The 16913-nt window shown below is 38.4% G+C and overlaps 1 protein-coding gene across 1 annotated transcript in view; it reads left to right on the forward strand.

The window, feature by feature from the left end:
* Nucleotides 1–16129, forward strand: part of LOC106002768 (anaphase-promoting complex subunit 4-like) — a 99420-nt gene extending 83291 nt beyond the window's left edge. Inside the window, 13 exon segments of the mRNA XM_013037572.1 lie at nt 1547–1594; nt 3511–3557; nt 4682–4736; nt 5010–5063; nt 6454–6458; nt 6836–6929; nt 9077–9173; nt 9974–10057; nt 10231–10332; nt 12691–12809; nt 13221–13356; nt 14992–15115; nt 15902–16129. Of these exon segments, the coding sequence (XP_012893026.1) occupies nt 1547–1594; nt 3511–3557; nt 4682–4736; nt 5010–5063; nt 6454–6458; nt 6836–6929; nt 9077–9173; nt 9974–10057; nt 10231–10332; nt 12691–12809; nt 13221–13356; nt 14992–15115; nt 15902–16129 (1193 nt within the window).
* Nucleotides 16130–16913: the final 784 nt, after the last annotated feature.

The raw sequence follows: 16913 nt of genomic DNA on the forward strand, positions 1-16913 counted from the left end.
GAGTGCTGTCCCTGAGCTTTTTTCTCAAGGCTAGCATTCTACCATTTGCTCCATTTCTGGCTTTTGGTGATTACTTGGAGTTTATGAATCTCCTGGATTTTCCTGCCAGGGCTGTCTTTGAACTGCAGGCCTCAGATCTCAGAAACCTGAGTATCTAGGATGAGGTGTGAACTGCCAGCACCAAGCTTCTCAGACTCTCTTGTCATTCCTGGCTGTTTTCTCTTTGAACTGTCTGCACTTGGCTTCTGCTGGGAAGCTTTGTCACTCACCAGTATTCAGCACTTTTTGAATATTTTTCTAAGTTTATAATACATATGCTTCCTCCTGTTCACTGTCATTATAATTGGGCTCTAGAAAGTGAAAGCTCCAGCACTTGCTCAGAAGACAAAGTGAGAGGAGTAATGACATTGCTTTTCCTGTGTTTTGGAATATTTTTTGAATTTACATTTGCTGAGAGCAAATATGAAATACTGTTTTCTAGAATTACCGCTCTCTATAAATAGAAAGTATTTAACTTCTTGATCCTCTCAAGTAGAAAAAATATCACTATGAAGGGTTACAGATGGAGGAACAGGAGCAGTGGGGGAGGGCTTTAGTGTTGTCTGGTTGTGTTAGGTAGGGATGAAGGTATTAGTTAGGGAGAACACAGAGAAACTCTGATTTTCACTGGTGCTGCAAGAGAATTTTAGTTACCTTGCTTGGTATCATAGGAGTGCTGCAGTCTTTGATTTCCTAATAGGGTGAATGATACTGCTCCACCGCTCAATGATACTATGAAACATAAAAAACAAGAACTCGTACTACTGGGAACGTAGCTCACTGGCACACTGTTATCTAGTATGCATAGGCCCTCGGTTCAGGTCTTAGGACCTCAAGGAAAATCAGTACAGGTATTATTTGCTTACTGTAATTATCACATAGAAGTAAACTTAAAGAGATTGTAAAAATTGAACTCATCTCTGTATGCAGAAAGTTCACCAAAATGAAGATGAGTTTGATTTATAATACTTAACTTTTTTCATTTGTGTCAAATCCAAGAGAATTCAAATTTTGAGAGCTCATTTATTTGTTGGACTAAAAATTAAGCTTCATAAAATGATGTCCAGTGGTATCAGACATGTGACATAACATAAGTTTATAGTTGTAACTTCCTCTTGGAGTCAGTGTTTTTTTAACTGATTAGTCATTTTTTTAACAAAAAATAACGTGTGAAATTTTTTTCCTCACTTATTTGCAGAGTTAGGAAAATAATTCATATGTCACAGAATGCTGGGAAAGATTCAGTTTTTTGGAAAGACCTTTACAACCAGAAAATATTATTTATTTGCTTAATTTTATGAAAGAATCAATATGTGTTTTGTTTTTGTTTGCCTTAATTTTAGGAATGCAATAATGTTTGGTTTGTATAATCTGCTCTTCTAAGGGCTTAAATCCTGAGAAGACAAAGTAGAACAGTAAGGTTTATTTTACTCTGTGACAGTTGAACTGTACTACATGAATGCACATGACCTTTTTTTATGATTTGCTTATCTTTTTAGAGTTACAGACAGTAGTATGAAGAATTTCAAGGCATTTTTCCGTTGGCTTTATGTGGGTAAGTTAACCTTAACATTGTTGTTTTAACACCTTTGAACACTGTGGAAATACACCTTAGATTTGAATTCGTCTGTTAAAATTTCAAAGACTTATAAAATAGTATAATGAGCCTCCTTGTTTCCTTCTTTCTCCCAGCTTCAACTGTTGTCCATCTATGGCAGTTCTATTTCACCTACCCCTGTTCCCCCATAAAAGTATTAAAGCTCATTTGTAACACCTGTGTCCCTTCCACTCACTAGTACAGTGATCCCTAACCTATCTTGGGAGTTAAGTTCCAGACACCACCGTGATAGATGAAAATCTCATGCTTTATTGTGGTTCACTTATTGCTCTGGAAAGTAACTACATGTTTTTTAAACCTGGGATGCAATGAAGCTACAATACAGTAAACCTGGGATGCAATGAAGCTACAATACAGTGAGGGACAACTGTATTTCCTTAGGTTAAAATTGAGTGTTTGTCAAAAAGTCCTTCAGTAGCTTGTGTTACATTTTACACTCTGTTCTTCCATCTCTGGAGCTGTGTGGTTCATGGTGGTAACCACTAACTAGCCTGTGGCTGTTGAATTCATTAAAAACATCTAAAATTACATATTCAGTCGGGCTGACCTCTGTGACAGCACAGAACTGAGACCTTGCTATTACATTTTCATGGGCAGTGGTGCCCTTGCTAAGTGGTACACAGTCTACTTTAGGACTTCCTTTGTAATGCCACTATGTCTTTGCCATTGGGTAGGCAGTTTAATTAACAAATACCTGTTGACTTCACATGAGATGGTTTGATCACCACTCTGTGGTACTTGCATATTTTTAGGCCCATTTATACTGCTATTTTTGTGAAGTATATTCTTTAAATAATGAAACAAACATTTGTCTCCAACATATGCAACATTTAGTTGTATATCTCATATTTCTTAAAATTTAGAGTGAAATACAAGACAAATAACTTTTGATATGCTAATACCGCTAGTGTCCAGATGTTCAGTTCTAATAGTACAAAAGCAGACTTTATGCTTGTCACTGTACTATAGTTACTTTTGTTTAAAACCTGAATGTGATCTTAAGTTACTTTAATTCTTGGTTAGATATTTTTGTTTGTTTCCTTTTTTTCAACTGTATGATTGATAGTTGGAATAGGGAACTGGAGTTTTTTCAGGCTAGCTTGTTGCAGATCTGAGTTTTAATTAAAATAAATTGCAATATTAAAAGTAGGACTTTAGAAATCCTTTTCTCTGATGGGATTAGTGGTTTAGTTTTATTTATAATTATTGCGTGCTCTAACTAAGCATCAGCAGTAGAAGAGCAGTGAGTAACTGCTCAGTTCTTATCTCCACAATGTGACACTGTTGTCACCCTGGCTTTGTCACTAACACGAGGTTATAACTTTGTCATCTTTTTTTGTAAAATGTAATTTCCATAAAGGCATTTTTACTGTTCTGTCCCCCGCAGCATAATCAGTAAGGTTTTGTTTGGGGTGAGGACCAACAATCCTGAATATATTTCATATCCTGATAAAGTCAGATTTTAGTTCTTTTTTTTGGGTGGGGGTCCAGTCGTGGAGCCTGAACTATGGGCCTGGGCGCTGTCCCTCAGCTCTTCAGCTCAAGGCTAGCGCTCTACCACTTGAGCCACAGCGCCACTTCTGGCTTTTTTCTTTTTGCTTATGTGGTGCTGAGGAATCGAACCCAGGGCCTCAGGCATGCAAGGCAAGCGCTCTACCACCGAGCCATCTTCCCAGCCCCAGATTTTAGTTCGTTAGTTTAATTGTTCAAAGAGAATATTTTTTGTAGTAAGAAGAAACTGTTCAAATGGAAAATTTAGTTCAGTAAAACTCATTTGGTCTTTAAGATTTATCTGTAATAAAAATTACATTTCTAGTTTCCTTTAAAGATAATTTTTAACTTTGTATTTCCAGCCATGTTGAGAATGACTGAAAACCATGTGCTTCCTGAGCTGAATAAGGTATGCACAGAAGTACATATGGCCAGCCCTGCGTGTCAGCAGGTTCCATCTCAGTAGATTCAACCAACCACCGATGAAAAATATTCTGAAAACAATGCATCTGTTCCAAATATATGTACTTGTTTTTCTCTTTCCTATTCCTTACACAATACAACAATAGTTATTTACATTGTATTAGGTGTTACAGGCACTCTAAAGGGGATTTAAACTGTACAGGAGGATGTATTTTCTTATATAGAGATCTTGAGTACCTGTGGATTGTATTATCCGTGGGGGTCTTAGAAGCAATCTCTCAGATAACAGGGGACACCTGTGTAATTTCTTTACGCATTGTCCTGATTGAGCTCAGTCTTGCTCATGGTCTTGGTACTCTTACAGTGTTAGATAACAGGACATTAGGCTTTTTATCTAAAGAAATTTGAGTGTTTGCATAATATTTTCATCTTGCTGAATACTGCTTTGGATATTTGAATTTACAATTTTCATGTTTGAATGAAGTTTTATAATTCTTACAACATAGCATCCTTATACACTTTAACTGCCTTAAATCTTTTTTTATTGTGAAAATACTGTACATATCTTAGGGTTCATTTCCCTAACATCAACTTATCTGACCTTTTCTGCTTGACTCAGACATATACTAGTTATTGCAAATAAGGGAAACTATGGGACCTATCTTTCTTTGGGCCTGGCTTACTTCACTTAATATAATTTTTTCCATGTCTTTGCATTTCCTAACAAATGTGGCACTGTCATTCTTTCTGATGGGGTCATAGAATTCCATTGTGTATATATACCACATTTTCTTGATCCACTCATCTACTGAGGGGCATTTGGGTTGCTTCCATATCTTATGCCTTAAGTCTTAAATGCATTTTTTTTCCTTGAAATATAAGTACTTAAATGTTGTACCTAAGTTGAAGCCTGGAAACAAGCAGTTTCTCTCTATGAGGATGTGGAAAGAAGTATTCCCTGAAGAGCGAGCTCAGAGAACAGTCATCCTCCTCCTTGCTCCCCACGGCCCACTCACCTACACCCAGGCCCAAACTGTGGGTTCAGGCAAATTATTGGGAAGCTTACTTTTTGCCTTGATTTGTCTTCTTTTTGCCCCTTTTTGTTAATAGATGACTCAGAAAGATATCACATTTGTTGCTGAATTTCTTACTGACCATTTCAATGAGGAAAGAAATAGCTATTTAGCCACTTTGAAAATAATCACAGCAAACATTGTTCATGGTAAAATGTAATTAGCAATTACTTTTTTAAAGACTAATTTTAAAAAGACTAAACATAAAGTCTATTAGTAGACTTCTGTTTGTATGTATCTTACAGTCTGCAAAAGACTAAATGCAATGGATAGCTGTTTTATAAAATACATATTGCATTTGTTAAATTTAAGATTATTTTCTTAATATTTTGAGCTTTTAGAAATAAACTATGTTTGTTCTTTCTAGGCTCCAGACCTTTATAATCGAAAAGGAAAATACTTTAATGTTGAAAATTTTGGTCACGAATGGGCATTCTATTGAACTTGGTTTGATTTATAAGAATGAATTTTAAGACTTTGTACTGTTAATTCATATTATCTAAAGTTTATGGAAAATAATATAATGCCAATATAACTGGCATTGTTGTGTATTTTCTCAGCTGTCTTTGATGTTCAGCTTAATAGAAGACAGCTAATTTTAATGTCTACCTATGTGTTTATTCTGTTTAATATGCTAATTTGCTTACTGTATATAAGGAAAATCTAACCTCAAGCAGGTGTGTGTCCTTGGAAAGGAGAAAGTACTGAACTAGTTTTGTCCTTTAACTAAGGATATTCTTTAATATTATACAAAATCCTTCCAAATGTTGGTCTCTTGGAAGTTTTTAATGTGGAATCTAAAATTGGGTTAGTAGACACTTCATACTCAGTTTCATTAAAAATCTCTCCATCTTCCTTACACTTTGAAAGGGACTTTTACTCATGCTTGTTTTCATAACATCATAACTTGGTCTTTTTAGAAATATTGGTTCTGTGGCCTTTACAGATCTTTTTAAGTACTGATGCCATTATACATTATCTAAATATCAGGTGACTTCAGGCTACTCTAATCAGAGTCTTTAGTTACTGTGAAGCTGTCAGTCACTCAGTAGCAGATGCAGGTGCCAACATTTTGAGTTTTGCTTAAAAGTTTCTTTTTTTGGAGACAGTCTCTTGCTATATAGGCCTTAAAATCTTGTGATATTCCTGCCTCATCCTCTTCTAAGTGCTAGAATTATAGGCCTTTACAACCATGTTTAGCTGAAATATTATTTGCAATAAATATTTCAGGTTGTTTTGTTCAAGTCACTTTATTTTCAAGAAAATACCTGCCAAAAGTAAGAGTTTGAGGGGTAGAGGGATGGATGAATATGCATGTTCAAAGGGGTAACATTGACCAAGACATATTTGTCCATAAGCTGAACAATGGCAATTCCTTTGTGCATCTACTTAATAAAATAAATAAAAATTTTAAAATTAAAAAATACTTCACAAACATCTAAGTATGAAGAATCAGTTTGTCCCCTATTCTTTTGTTTCCAAGTAAAAATGGAATGTCATATTTTACAAAATGTCTGCCTATACAACTGAAACAAGACAGTTTCTGTCTTTCTTCAAGACAACCTTGCATGCTTTGATGTCTTGTAAAATCACCCCTGTGTGCCTCCCAACTCTGTCTCAACAAACATTAAAAGATCTGCCCTCAAGAGTTGAGAATTAACAATTTAATAGCTCTATCAGGATAAATAAAATCGAATATGTGACAAAGAACACAAGACTACAAGTAGAATTTGGTCCACTAGGTAAGGGGTGCAGGTACTGGCTGTTCTTTCTTCCACGCCTTCAGTGCAAATGTTGACACCGTGAAAGGGCAAGTGACACCTTGGCACTAAAGCTGGCATTAACCTTGTAGTCAATGGAAGCATGCTGAGCAATCTCAGGGATGGGGCTACACTGTGAGAACTGCCCTTGTAGAGCATACTGTCAGTTGTAACTAAAATATAGCCCTGATAGGTAAGGTTAAGATATATCTTGAAAATGAACCACAAAATGTAAATTCTGGTTTCTAACTTACTGTAAACCATTTAAGTCATTTGCATGTTGTCTAGAATTTGTCACCTCACTTAGAAAAATAATGTACCTTCACAGAATCTGGCAGTACAACAAGATAACTTACTAACTAGAATAACTTTAAATACAGGTTAGAGCCTGACTCATTGCTTAACTGAAAACATTTTAACTGTATTTTTAGTATTTGAAAGATGAAGATGATAACCTTGTGTCACCCCCTAACACGGAAGGAAACCAGTGGTATGACTTCCTCCAAAACAGCAGCCATCTTAAAGGTACTTCATTAACCAAGCAGATGTTGGCCATGTTTATACGTATATCAGATTAAAGAGTAACCTCAACATTTGTCTAATTTCTTCAGGCTTACTTGGCATGTCCATTTTATTTGATTAGAGAACAGCATTTTAACAAGTAGAGTATGATGTCACCATGATAGATAGAAAGCACCCTGAAATAAACTGTGCTGTGGTACATTAACTATGCTGACACCAAAGTTATTTTTTCTCTCCTGACACCAGCCAGTTATGATACCAGCTGAAGGTACTGCATTGCAATTAATTGCAGTTATGACACTGAGCACCCACAGTGAGCATTAGCCTCCAGGGGGAGGAAGGCTCAGTCCGCTAGACTCCTCACATCACATCAGTCCCAAGACCTAGGTTACCTTACCCACACCTATGTGGGACGTGACTATGGGGCATGTGTCCATTACTTTACCCCTTAAGTTGGCATAGCTTCCAGAATGGTGTACAATGCTCCGGAACACATTCAGCTTTCCTTTCCAGACTGTTTGTTATAAAAATTTAAGTTGGGCATAGTCCAGTGGAAAACATTATTCAGGGTTTGGTATGGAGGAAGAGGCCACAGATTTTATATCATCCCAGAACTCAAGCAGGGAGCCATCCAAACCTCCCCAATGTCTTTTTTTTAATTATCAAGAAGGTTAGTAAAGAAGGTTTATGGTGGGCTGGGAAGTTGGCTCAGTGGTAGAGCGCTTGCCTTGCATGCATGAGGCCCTGGGTTTGATCACTCAGCACCACATAAGCAGAAAAAGCTAGAAGTGGCTCTGTGGTTCAAGTGGTAGGGCGCTAGCCTTGAGCTAAAGAACTGAAGGACAGCGCCCAGGCCCAGAGTTCAGACCACATGACCACAAAAAAAAAGAAATAAAAAGAAGGGTTATGGTTATGTAAGGCAGGTGAAAATTACATTTCTTTTTTGACAATGTCACCCTTTCCCTTACTCTCTCCCAGTTTGTCTTCAGTTTTTTTGGGGGGGTTCCGGTTGTGGGGCCTGAACTCTGGGCCTGGGCGCTGTCCCTCAGCTCTTTAGCTCAAGGCTAGCGCTCTACCACATGAGCCACAGCGCCACTTCCGGGTTTTTTCTTTTTGCTTATGTGGTGCTGAGGAATCGAACCCAGGGCCTCAGGCATGCAAGGCAAGCACTCTACCACTGAGCCATCTTCTCAGCCCTGTCTTCATTTTTGATGGAGGCTTCATTATAATGATTAAGTTACTAGGGTAGAATTCAACCAATGCCCCTATTCCTTTCCTGCAGTCTGGCAGATGGAGCTGAAAGTTATAAGCTTCTGGATAAGGCATAGTCTTTCCACCCCACCCAACCCTGAGGCCTTGAAGGAAATGCCAGAGTGACCACATTAAAATTGGCCATCACATTTACTACTCAGGAAATCTCCTGGGTTTCAGAAGCTGAGTTTTGGGAACTGGGGACAAAGGCAACATGTTTTTCTGTAATTACCCAGTATGTCACCTCTTGAACCTTAAAGTGCTGAAATGATGAAGATTTTTTTTACCTAACACAGCTGAGACGGGAAGTACTGAGTGTGGGAGACAGTCTCAGAGACATTTGAGCTGGTGGGCCTGAGTCACAGCTTGATTCACAGCTCTTTTCATCCCAGGCAGTTCCAGAGGCCCAGTAGGCCCTTTGCTTTTTACTTTTAAGTTGGAGAATATGAAGAATTCTTATGGCTAATGTAATAATGTATAAAAAGAACATTTTAAAATGAAAAGCATACTGAATACAACAGCAAAAAAGAATCAAAGCTAGCAGCGGCAGAGTAGCCTGGAGTGCTGCTGCTATCACATTGTGGCAGAGTTGAGAAGAAAGAACAGATTTCAGCACATAGCTTACAGTTTCCAATGCCTTCCATTTTTCTAATAGCCAATGGTGTTTTACTGTTGAGCTTTGGTGTAGGACTAAGCTTGAGTAGGACAAAGCGAATGTAGTTGTATTAAGTGGGCTGGATTGAAGGGAGATTCTGGTCATTTTTTTAACTAGGTATGTCAAAAGTATAATGAGAATTCCACCATGAAAAACTATGGGCTGCCTCTGACACTGGATTATTTTCTCCTAATCATTGGTTTGCTATAGTTTTTGCTCTGTTTCTGTTTTTGTCTGAAACCAGAAAGCCCTTTGCCGTTTCCTTATTATCCTCGAAAATCATTGCATTTTGTGAAAAGGCGGATGGAAACCATTATTCATCAGTATTTGCAAATGCCAGCAGTAAGTTGGAAAGAAATGCATATCTTTGTTTGGGAACAAGAGTATAGTATGTCTCATCTATGTAAATGTACACAGATATTAGGATAAATTGTAAAAATGATGATATTCAACTGGTTTTGATTGTCAAAATTGACAGTTTCTTTTGGCTTGGTTATATCCATAGTTAATTCCTTATATAAATTTATTTTACTTAATATATTTTTAAATTATTATAAGGTGGACACTTATGGCTCATGCCTGTAATCCTAGCTACTCAGAAGACTGAGATCTGAGGATCTAGTTCAAAGACAACCAAGGCAGGAAAGGCCATGAGACTTATCTCCAATAAACCACTTAAAAAACCAGAAGTGGCACTGTGGCTCAAGTGGTAGAGCACTAGTCTTGAGCTGAAGAGTTATGTGACAGAGTGCCCAGTCTTGAGCTGAAGAGCTGAGGGACACAGTGCCCAGGCCCAGATTTCAAGCCCCACCACCGACCAAAAAAATAATTATTGTAAAGGTGATGTATAGAGAGGTTACAGTTACAAAGGTCAGATACTGAATACTGTACATTTCTTTTTGAACAGTGTAACCCCCTCCCTCATTTTCTGCTCATATAAATTCAAACATTATCATCTTTAGTAAAGTATCCCCCCCCAGATCAAGCTCATTACAGTCTTAGTCCCAGAGCTGGTGTGTCTTGTAAGTGCCTGATGTCATGAGACCAGAGGGAGTGGTCCTTTAACACAGGCCAGGCAGGCTCCTCACCACTAGCTGCCCCCCTTCTCTCTAATGATGTTTTCAAATCTTGTTTTTCTGTGGGATATAATTGGAAAATCAATGAATCAAGCCATCTGTATTCCATTATATAGAGATGCTAGAAGGTAATCTTCTTTACCTGTTAGGTAGTATAATTTAGCAGCCAGTTTGAATTTTTCTCATGTTTTTTCTTTAATTTTTTTTGCTTTTTTTAGTGAGGACTCCTTTTTTGTAAGTGTGTGTCTCCTCATCTTGTGTAAACAGTAGTTTTTGTTCTAAACTAAAATAGCTAAATAGCTAAATATATTTCTTTCCTTAGGTGGAATAATAAAAGTTCAAATCTACAGTATCTTCTTTTTACTATTTTAGAAGACTCACGGTGTAAAATGTTTATCTTAAGAAGGCATGCTGATATTTCCCAGTGAATATTCCTTTGAAGTTTGAACTGAAGAGATGAGAGCTTAATATTTGTAATAATAGTAAGCCATTCAGCTTCCCTTTCAGCATTTCGGGTATCAGCGAAGCTGCCTCATGACTTTAGGTTTGCATTCAGTATTCTCAGTTCTCACATTTGGGAGATAGTAATGCTGAGTTGAGAAGCTATTTGATCCCTTATTGTTCTGGAGTTCTAACCTTTATACTAGTATATAGCCTTGTATATAAGTTTTTTTTAATAGCTTTAGGAAAATGACAGCAGACCTGGGTTATATCTAAGGAACACTTAGCAATTCAAAACTGTGTTAGTAAGTACTTTATAGAAAGGCTTTAAAAAAATTTAGGTTAATTATCTTTCATCAAATAAGAGATCTTGCCCACAGAGACTTTTTGAGATTCCAACGTAAACATTCTGAAAATCAAATGATATTCAGGGTTCCATTAGCATTTTAAATGGTTTTAAGTCTCACTGTGAAGGTACTATTTTATTTGTGTGTGCCAGTCTGGGGCATGAACTTAGGCTTTGGGCTTTGTCCCTGAGCTTTTGTGCTCCAGGCTATTGCTTTCCCACTTGAACCACAGTTTCACTTTTGACATTTCAGTGGTTAATTGAAGACAGGAGTCTCCTGGATCCCTGACCAGGCTGGCTTCAAATGATGATCCTCAGATCTGAGTGCTGAGTAGCTGAGATTACTGGCATGAGCCACCAGCACATGGCTAAAGGGATTTTTTCATTGTCAAGGTAATATACAGAGGGGTTACAGTTCATAAGTAAGATAATAGGTACATTTCTTGTCTAACTTGTTACCCTTCCCTCATTTTTCTCCTTTCCCTCCCTTCCCCAAACCTTCCCCTTGACAAATTGTACAGATCATTTCCAACATATTGACTTGTGAATATGGCTGTTGCATTGGATCCCCCTTGTTCTTTGTCTCATGATTCTGTCTCCTTTCCCTCCCTAATTCAGATAAATGTATATACAATACCAGGGTACCAAAATCAAATACAGTGACAATAGGGGATAAACCATAGGGAGAAGATCACACCAAAGAAACAAAAAGTACATAGTACATTAAAAACAAAAACAACAGGGCTGGGAATGTAGCTCAGTGGTAGAATGCTTGCCTTGCATGCCTGAGGCCTTGGGTTCGATTACTCAGCACCACATAAGCAAAAAGAAAAAAGACGGAAGTGGCGTTGTGGCTCAAGTGGTAGAGCACTAGCCTTGAGCTAAAGCCTGAGGGACAGTGCCAAAGCCAGAATACAGGTCCCACGAACAGATCCAAAAAAAAACCAAACCAAAACAAGACAAAAACAACAACAACAAAGAAAAACCTCATGTTTCCATGTCTTGGAGTTCATTTCGCTTAGCATCATCTTATATGGTCATATGTACATAGCTCTTGAGCTATTTTTCTCATCTGTTAAGATTATCCTAGATGTATACTAATTATGGCAAATAAGGGAAACCATGGGACTGTTTTTTGTGGGGGGTTCGCTTGACTTGATCGGATTTTTTTCCAAGAAGAGAATTCCATATATACATATATATATATATGTTTATATATATACATATATATTCCATATATATATATATATATGTTTATATATATATATATATACACATATATGTATATCACATTTTCTTTTTTGTTGATCATGGGACTTGAACTCTGTGCCTGGGCACTGTCCCTCAGCTCTTCAGCTCAAGGCAAGTGCTCTACCACTTGAGCCACAGTGCCACTTCCAGTTTTCTGGTGGTTTATTGAGGATAAGAGTCTCACGGACTTTCCTGTCTGGACTAGCTTTGAACTGCATTCCTCAGATCTCAACCTCCTGAGTAGCTAGGGTTACGGGCGTGAGCCACTAGCACCCAGTTTTACCCCATTTTCTTGATCCATTGATCTACTGAATGGCATCTGGGTTGGTTCCATATGTTAGCTATGGTGAATAATGCTGTGATAAACCTAGTTGTGCTGTTAGCTTTAGTATGACCTTGTTTGTGGTTATTTGGGTAAATGCCCAGCAGTGAGATTGCTGGGTCATAGGGGAGCTCTATGTGTCTTTTGAGGAACCACAACTAAAGGGAATTTTTGAATTCAAGATGTTAGTTGTCCTTAGTTATGGCCTTTAGCTACTTAGTGATTAAGATTTTAAACCAAGCTGGTTTGCCTAAGTGTTTAAGTTATAGTATTCTGGAGTGGAAGTGGTAGTGTTGGTCTGGGATTTGGGAATTAGATATGTGTGCTAACATTGCCAGTCATGTTTGTTCAGGCATTTAGATTTATTGGCTATGTAGTTGTTCCATAGGGTCTCATTCCCGTCTCTCCTTTCTTTCTTCAAGGTCTGTGAGTCATGGACTAATTGCTGTGAAATTTGGGAGCTTCACCTATGCTACAATTGAAAAAGTCAGAAGAAGGTAACACCCAAGCCTGATTTGGGACAGAAGCACGTGGGATGTATGTGTAGTCAGTGCTATGTCAGATGTGCTGTCAACAAAGGGGCTCTGTCACTTGTAGGGGGGCAGATTTTCTTTTACTTTGATTCTTGTTAGTTCTGTTCACTCAGTTATATATAAGGTATCACTCATGAAATTTTCAGAGGCTTAAGGGCTAGCCATTTATGTCCAACTGTGATAAAATGTCACAGATCATTTTGTTTGTTCTCATGGTTACTTATTTTATGTTATATACTAGTTATATTTGTGAAAATTTATATAAAAGTATAAATTGATAAGGTGTTTTGTCATTGCAGGGAATATTACCTACTGTTTTAAATTATTTTGTTTTTGCTTAGTGTCAGCATAATGTTATGCATACTCTATTTCAGTGGTTATGATCATTTCTGATATAACAAAATGCATCTCACTTACAGCAACTACAGCTGTCATTCTTAAAGACACCATGGGACGTGAAGGAAGAGACAGACTCTTGGTCCAGTTGCCATTGTCGTTTGTGTATAACAGTGAAAATGCTGCAGGGTATCAATTCACTGGAACTTATGCCACAAGGTAACTAACTACCTTAGTGGTAGAGGGTCTGTGTGGTAAAACAGTTAGCTTTATTTTTTTAAAGATAGGATTTTAAAAAGAGCTGGAAGTGTGGCTCAAGTGGTAGAGTACCAGGTGCTGAGTTCAAACCCCAGAACCATTAAAATTTAAAAAAAAGTGTCCCATTGTGTATCTCAGGTTGCCTTGCCTTGAAATAGCCAGGCTTGGATCAAATTAATGAGGTTCTTGCCTTGGTCTCCAAGGTGTTGAGTTGTCAGTTGTATGCTACCAGGCTTAGCTGATATTTAGCTATATTTACCATATGCCAAGAATTCCAGTTTCTTAGATATGCTAAGCAATGATTTTCAAGTTATTGGTCTACCCATCCAGACAGCTGAGCAGAAAACCTCCTGCTGTTTTTTTCCTTTGTCCGGCATGGGGTTTGAAATCTGGGCCTGAGTGCTGTCCCTCAGTTATTCAGCTCAAGGCTAGCACTCTGCCACTTGAGCCACAGTGCCACTTTGGGTTTTCTGGTGGTTTATTGGAGATAAGAGTTTCACAGTCTTTCCTTCATGGACTGGCTTTGAACCATGATCTTCCTGAGTAGCTAGGATTACAGGAATGAGCCACCAGTGCCTGCCTGGCTTCCTACTTTGTATTTTTAAAATCCTAACTTTATACAACACGCGGAAACCCACCAAACACTGTTAGGAAAAGGTCAGGAAGAGACTAATTGCTATTAAATTTAAGAGGATCATCTACACCGGAACTGAAAAAATCAGAAGAAGGTAAGTCTTCCTTCATGCTATCAAGTCTTCCCAAATGTTACAAATTTCCTAATGTTACAATTGTATGTTACCTCAAAAATTAAAAAAAAAATGTGCCGGGGCTGGAAGGTGGCTCAGTGGTAGAGCGCTTGCCTTGCATTCCTGAGGCCCTGGTTTTGATTCCTCAGCACCACATAAGCAAAAAAAAGCCAGAAGTGGCGCTGTGGCTCAAGTGGTAGAGCGCTAGCCTTGAGCTGAAGAGCTGAGGGACAGCGCCCAGGCCGAGAGTTCAGGCCCCACGACAGGACCACCCCCAAAAAATGTGCTGACTTTAATCATTGTCTCGTCCCTTGCTTTAATATTAAACTAGGAGTTTTTGCTAGAATAAGATGAGGAATTATTTGGAATGGAGAAGAGGTCTTCATTTGAGTTATGTTTTAAAGGATAGCATTAACTTTAGTTTGTTGTCACTAATAATTGTAAACTTTCCTTTAGTATTTTCCAGAATGGGGACCCAGTTCCATTGCGGAGTCTAAAGTCAGTTCAAGGAGATAGTGTTAGTTGCTTGAGGATTTAAAGTAATAAGATCCCTTCTCTACATTAAAAACGTGGGCATCTGCTCTCCTTGAAAGTGAATTGAGGATTGGGTGCATAACTCAGTTGTGCAAGGCCTGAATTTAATCTCTAGTACTGTATCCTCCCTCCCCATCACCCAAAAAACAAACGGCACAGAGCCAAGGATCTGTGGATTGTAGTATTTTTACAGACTGTCTTGTCATCTGGTAATGGAATGTGGGTGGGGGTAGGACCCCAGTTGCCCCAAACCCCTCCTCTAGTGAATGTGGGAGGGGGAGGTCCTGTTTGATTCCTGGACTGGTTTTTCCTCCAGGCTAGATGAACAAAGCAGTGTTATTCCCACACATACCCTGCACTTTGAGAAGCACTGGCGGTTACTGGAGAGTATGAAAGCTCAGTACATTGCTGGGAATGGTTTTCGCAAAGGGTCCTGTGTGGTGAGTATGGCTTTGTTTCTATGCAGCATCCTATGAGTACTCAAGCATGTCATCTCCAAGGCTCCTTCTCTGGTTGTCATTCTGTCCCTTGGTTTCAGTTAACTGAGCAAGCAGCAGGCTAGCAAATTTGTTTCCTTGGAGAAACTTTGAGTAATTAAGAGAAATTTCAGAGCCAGGTGCTTGTGGCTCACGCCTGTAATCCTAATTACTCAGGAAGTTGAGATCTGAGGATCTTAGTTTGAAGCCAGCTCAGGCAGGAAAGTTCACGAGGCTCTGATCTCCAATTAATTACAGAAAAAGCCAGAAGTGGTTCTGTGGCTCAAGTGGTAGAGTTCTCACCTTGAACAAAAGGATAGCACCCAGGCCCAGAATTCAAGCCCCAACACTGGCAAAAATAGTTTGGGTTCTAAGTTGCATAAATTCACCACTGTGGTGTGTGGAGATCCTTTTATGTAAAATGAAGGTGAAGTTGGGTGATTTTATAGTAAATTGTTAAAAATATAACTTTCCTATAAAACTATTCTTTGCTTAAAGCTTCTGATTTCTGCTTCGTTTTATAAAATTTGTTTGCAAAGCCATTAGTTAGAAAATTGTTAATGTGACTCCTGACACCAGTGGCTCATACCTATAATTCTAGCTGCTCAGGAGCTGTGGCTCCACTAGAATGCTAGCCATGAGCAAAAGATGCTCAGGCCCATTGTTCAAGTCCCAGTTCCAGGTGCATGAGCATTTTCACACACACACACACACACAGACACAGACATTAATTTGCCTTTTCTTCTTTAGTTAAGTTCGAGTCTCCGTGATGTGAAAGTATTTGAAATCGACGTCGATGACGAATGGGAGCTGGATGAGTCTTCAGATGAAGAGGAGGAAGCCAGTGGTAAGCCTGTGAAGATCAAGGAGGAAGTGCTGTGTGAGTCAGAGACATAGGCCCACCACGCCTCTGCTAATGCTCTAGCCCCAGAAATAGTGGTCAATGTGGAGAAGCTTTACCCTGAACTGGACTCATAATTCAACTTGCCATTGTTATTACATGTTACTGTGGCAGAAAGGACTTAGAAGATGGACTGAGATGTCTTGGGCTGTGCTTAATTTTCTTTGTATAACAAAGAAAGAAGCAGTAACTTTTTTCATATTTTGTATCACCTTGTCTTAGTAGGATTGCCATTGTAATACTTTCTCTTTGTTAGAAGTCTTTAATAACGTGTAAAGAGAACACAAATGAAGAGGAGACCAGATGTGGTGGCTCATCCTGGTAATCCTAGCCTCTCAAGAGGTAGAAATTTGGAAGATCCCGGTTCAAGGTCAGCTACCTGGGCAAAGTTTTCAAGACCACATCTCAATCAGTAAAACTGGCCATGGTGATGCTGATCTGGGCATACACCTAAAACTCTATTTGAAAAGTGATGCCAAAAGTGCTAGGGTTGTGGCTCATATGGTACATCATCAGTCTTGAAAGTGTAAGTCCCTGAGCTCAAACCCCATTACTGCTACTACAACAAAAATTCCCACAAATTTGATGAGATGAAAAATTGGTCAGTCTCCTCTCCCAAAAAGTTACTCAGAATACCTGTCTGAGAAATTCAGCAATCCTTTATCACTGAAAATCTTGTATATTTAGTATTTTTAAATATTCTATTGGACAATAATTATTCTAGGTTTTCAATGTACATCATGTTTGCTGTCTAGAATACTTTTAATGCTGTCCTTTAAAATGAATCAGCTGGTAACCAAAAAGATGAAGCTTGCCTCAAAAACTTTAAATAGCAAATACACTGTACCCACATGATTAGTT

This window comes from Dipodomys ordii, unplaced genomic scaffold (assembly GCF_000151885.1).
Source record: "Dipodomys ordii isolate 6190 unplaced genomic scaffold, Dord_2.0 Scaffold1000000727, whole genome shotgun sequence".
In the NCBI taxonomy this organism is placed as follows: domain Eukaryota; kingdom Metazoa; phylum Chordata; class Mammalia; order Rodentia; family Heteromyidae; genus Dipodomys; species Dipodomys ordii.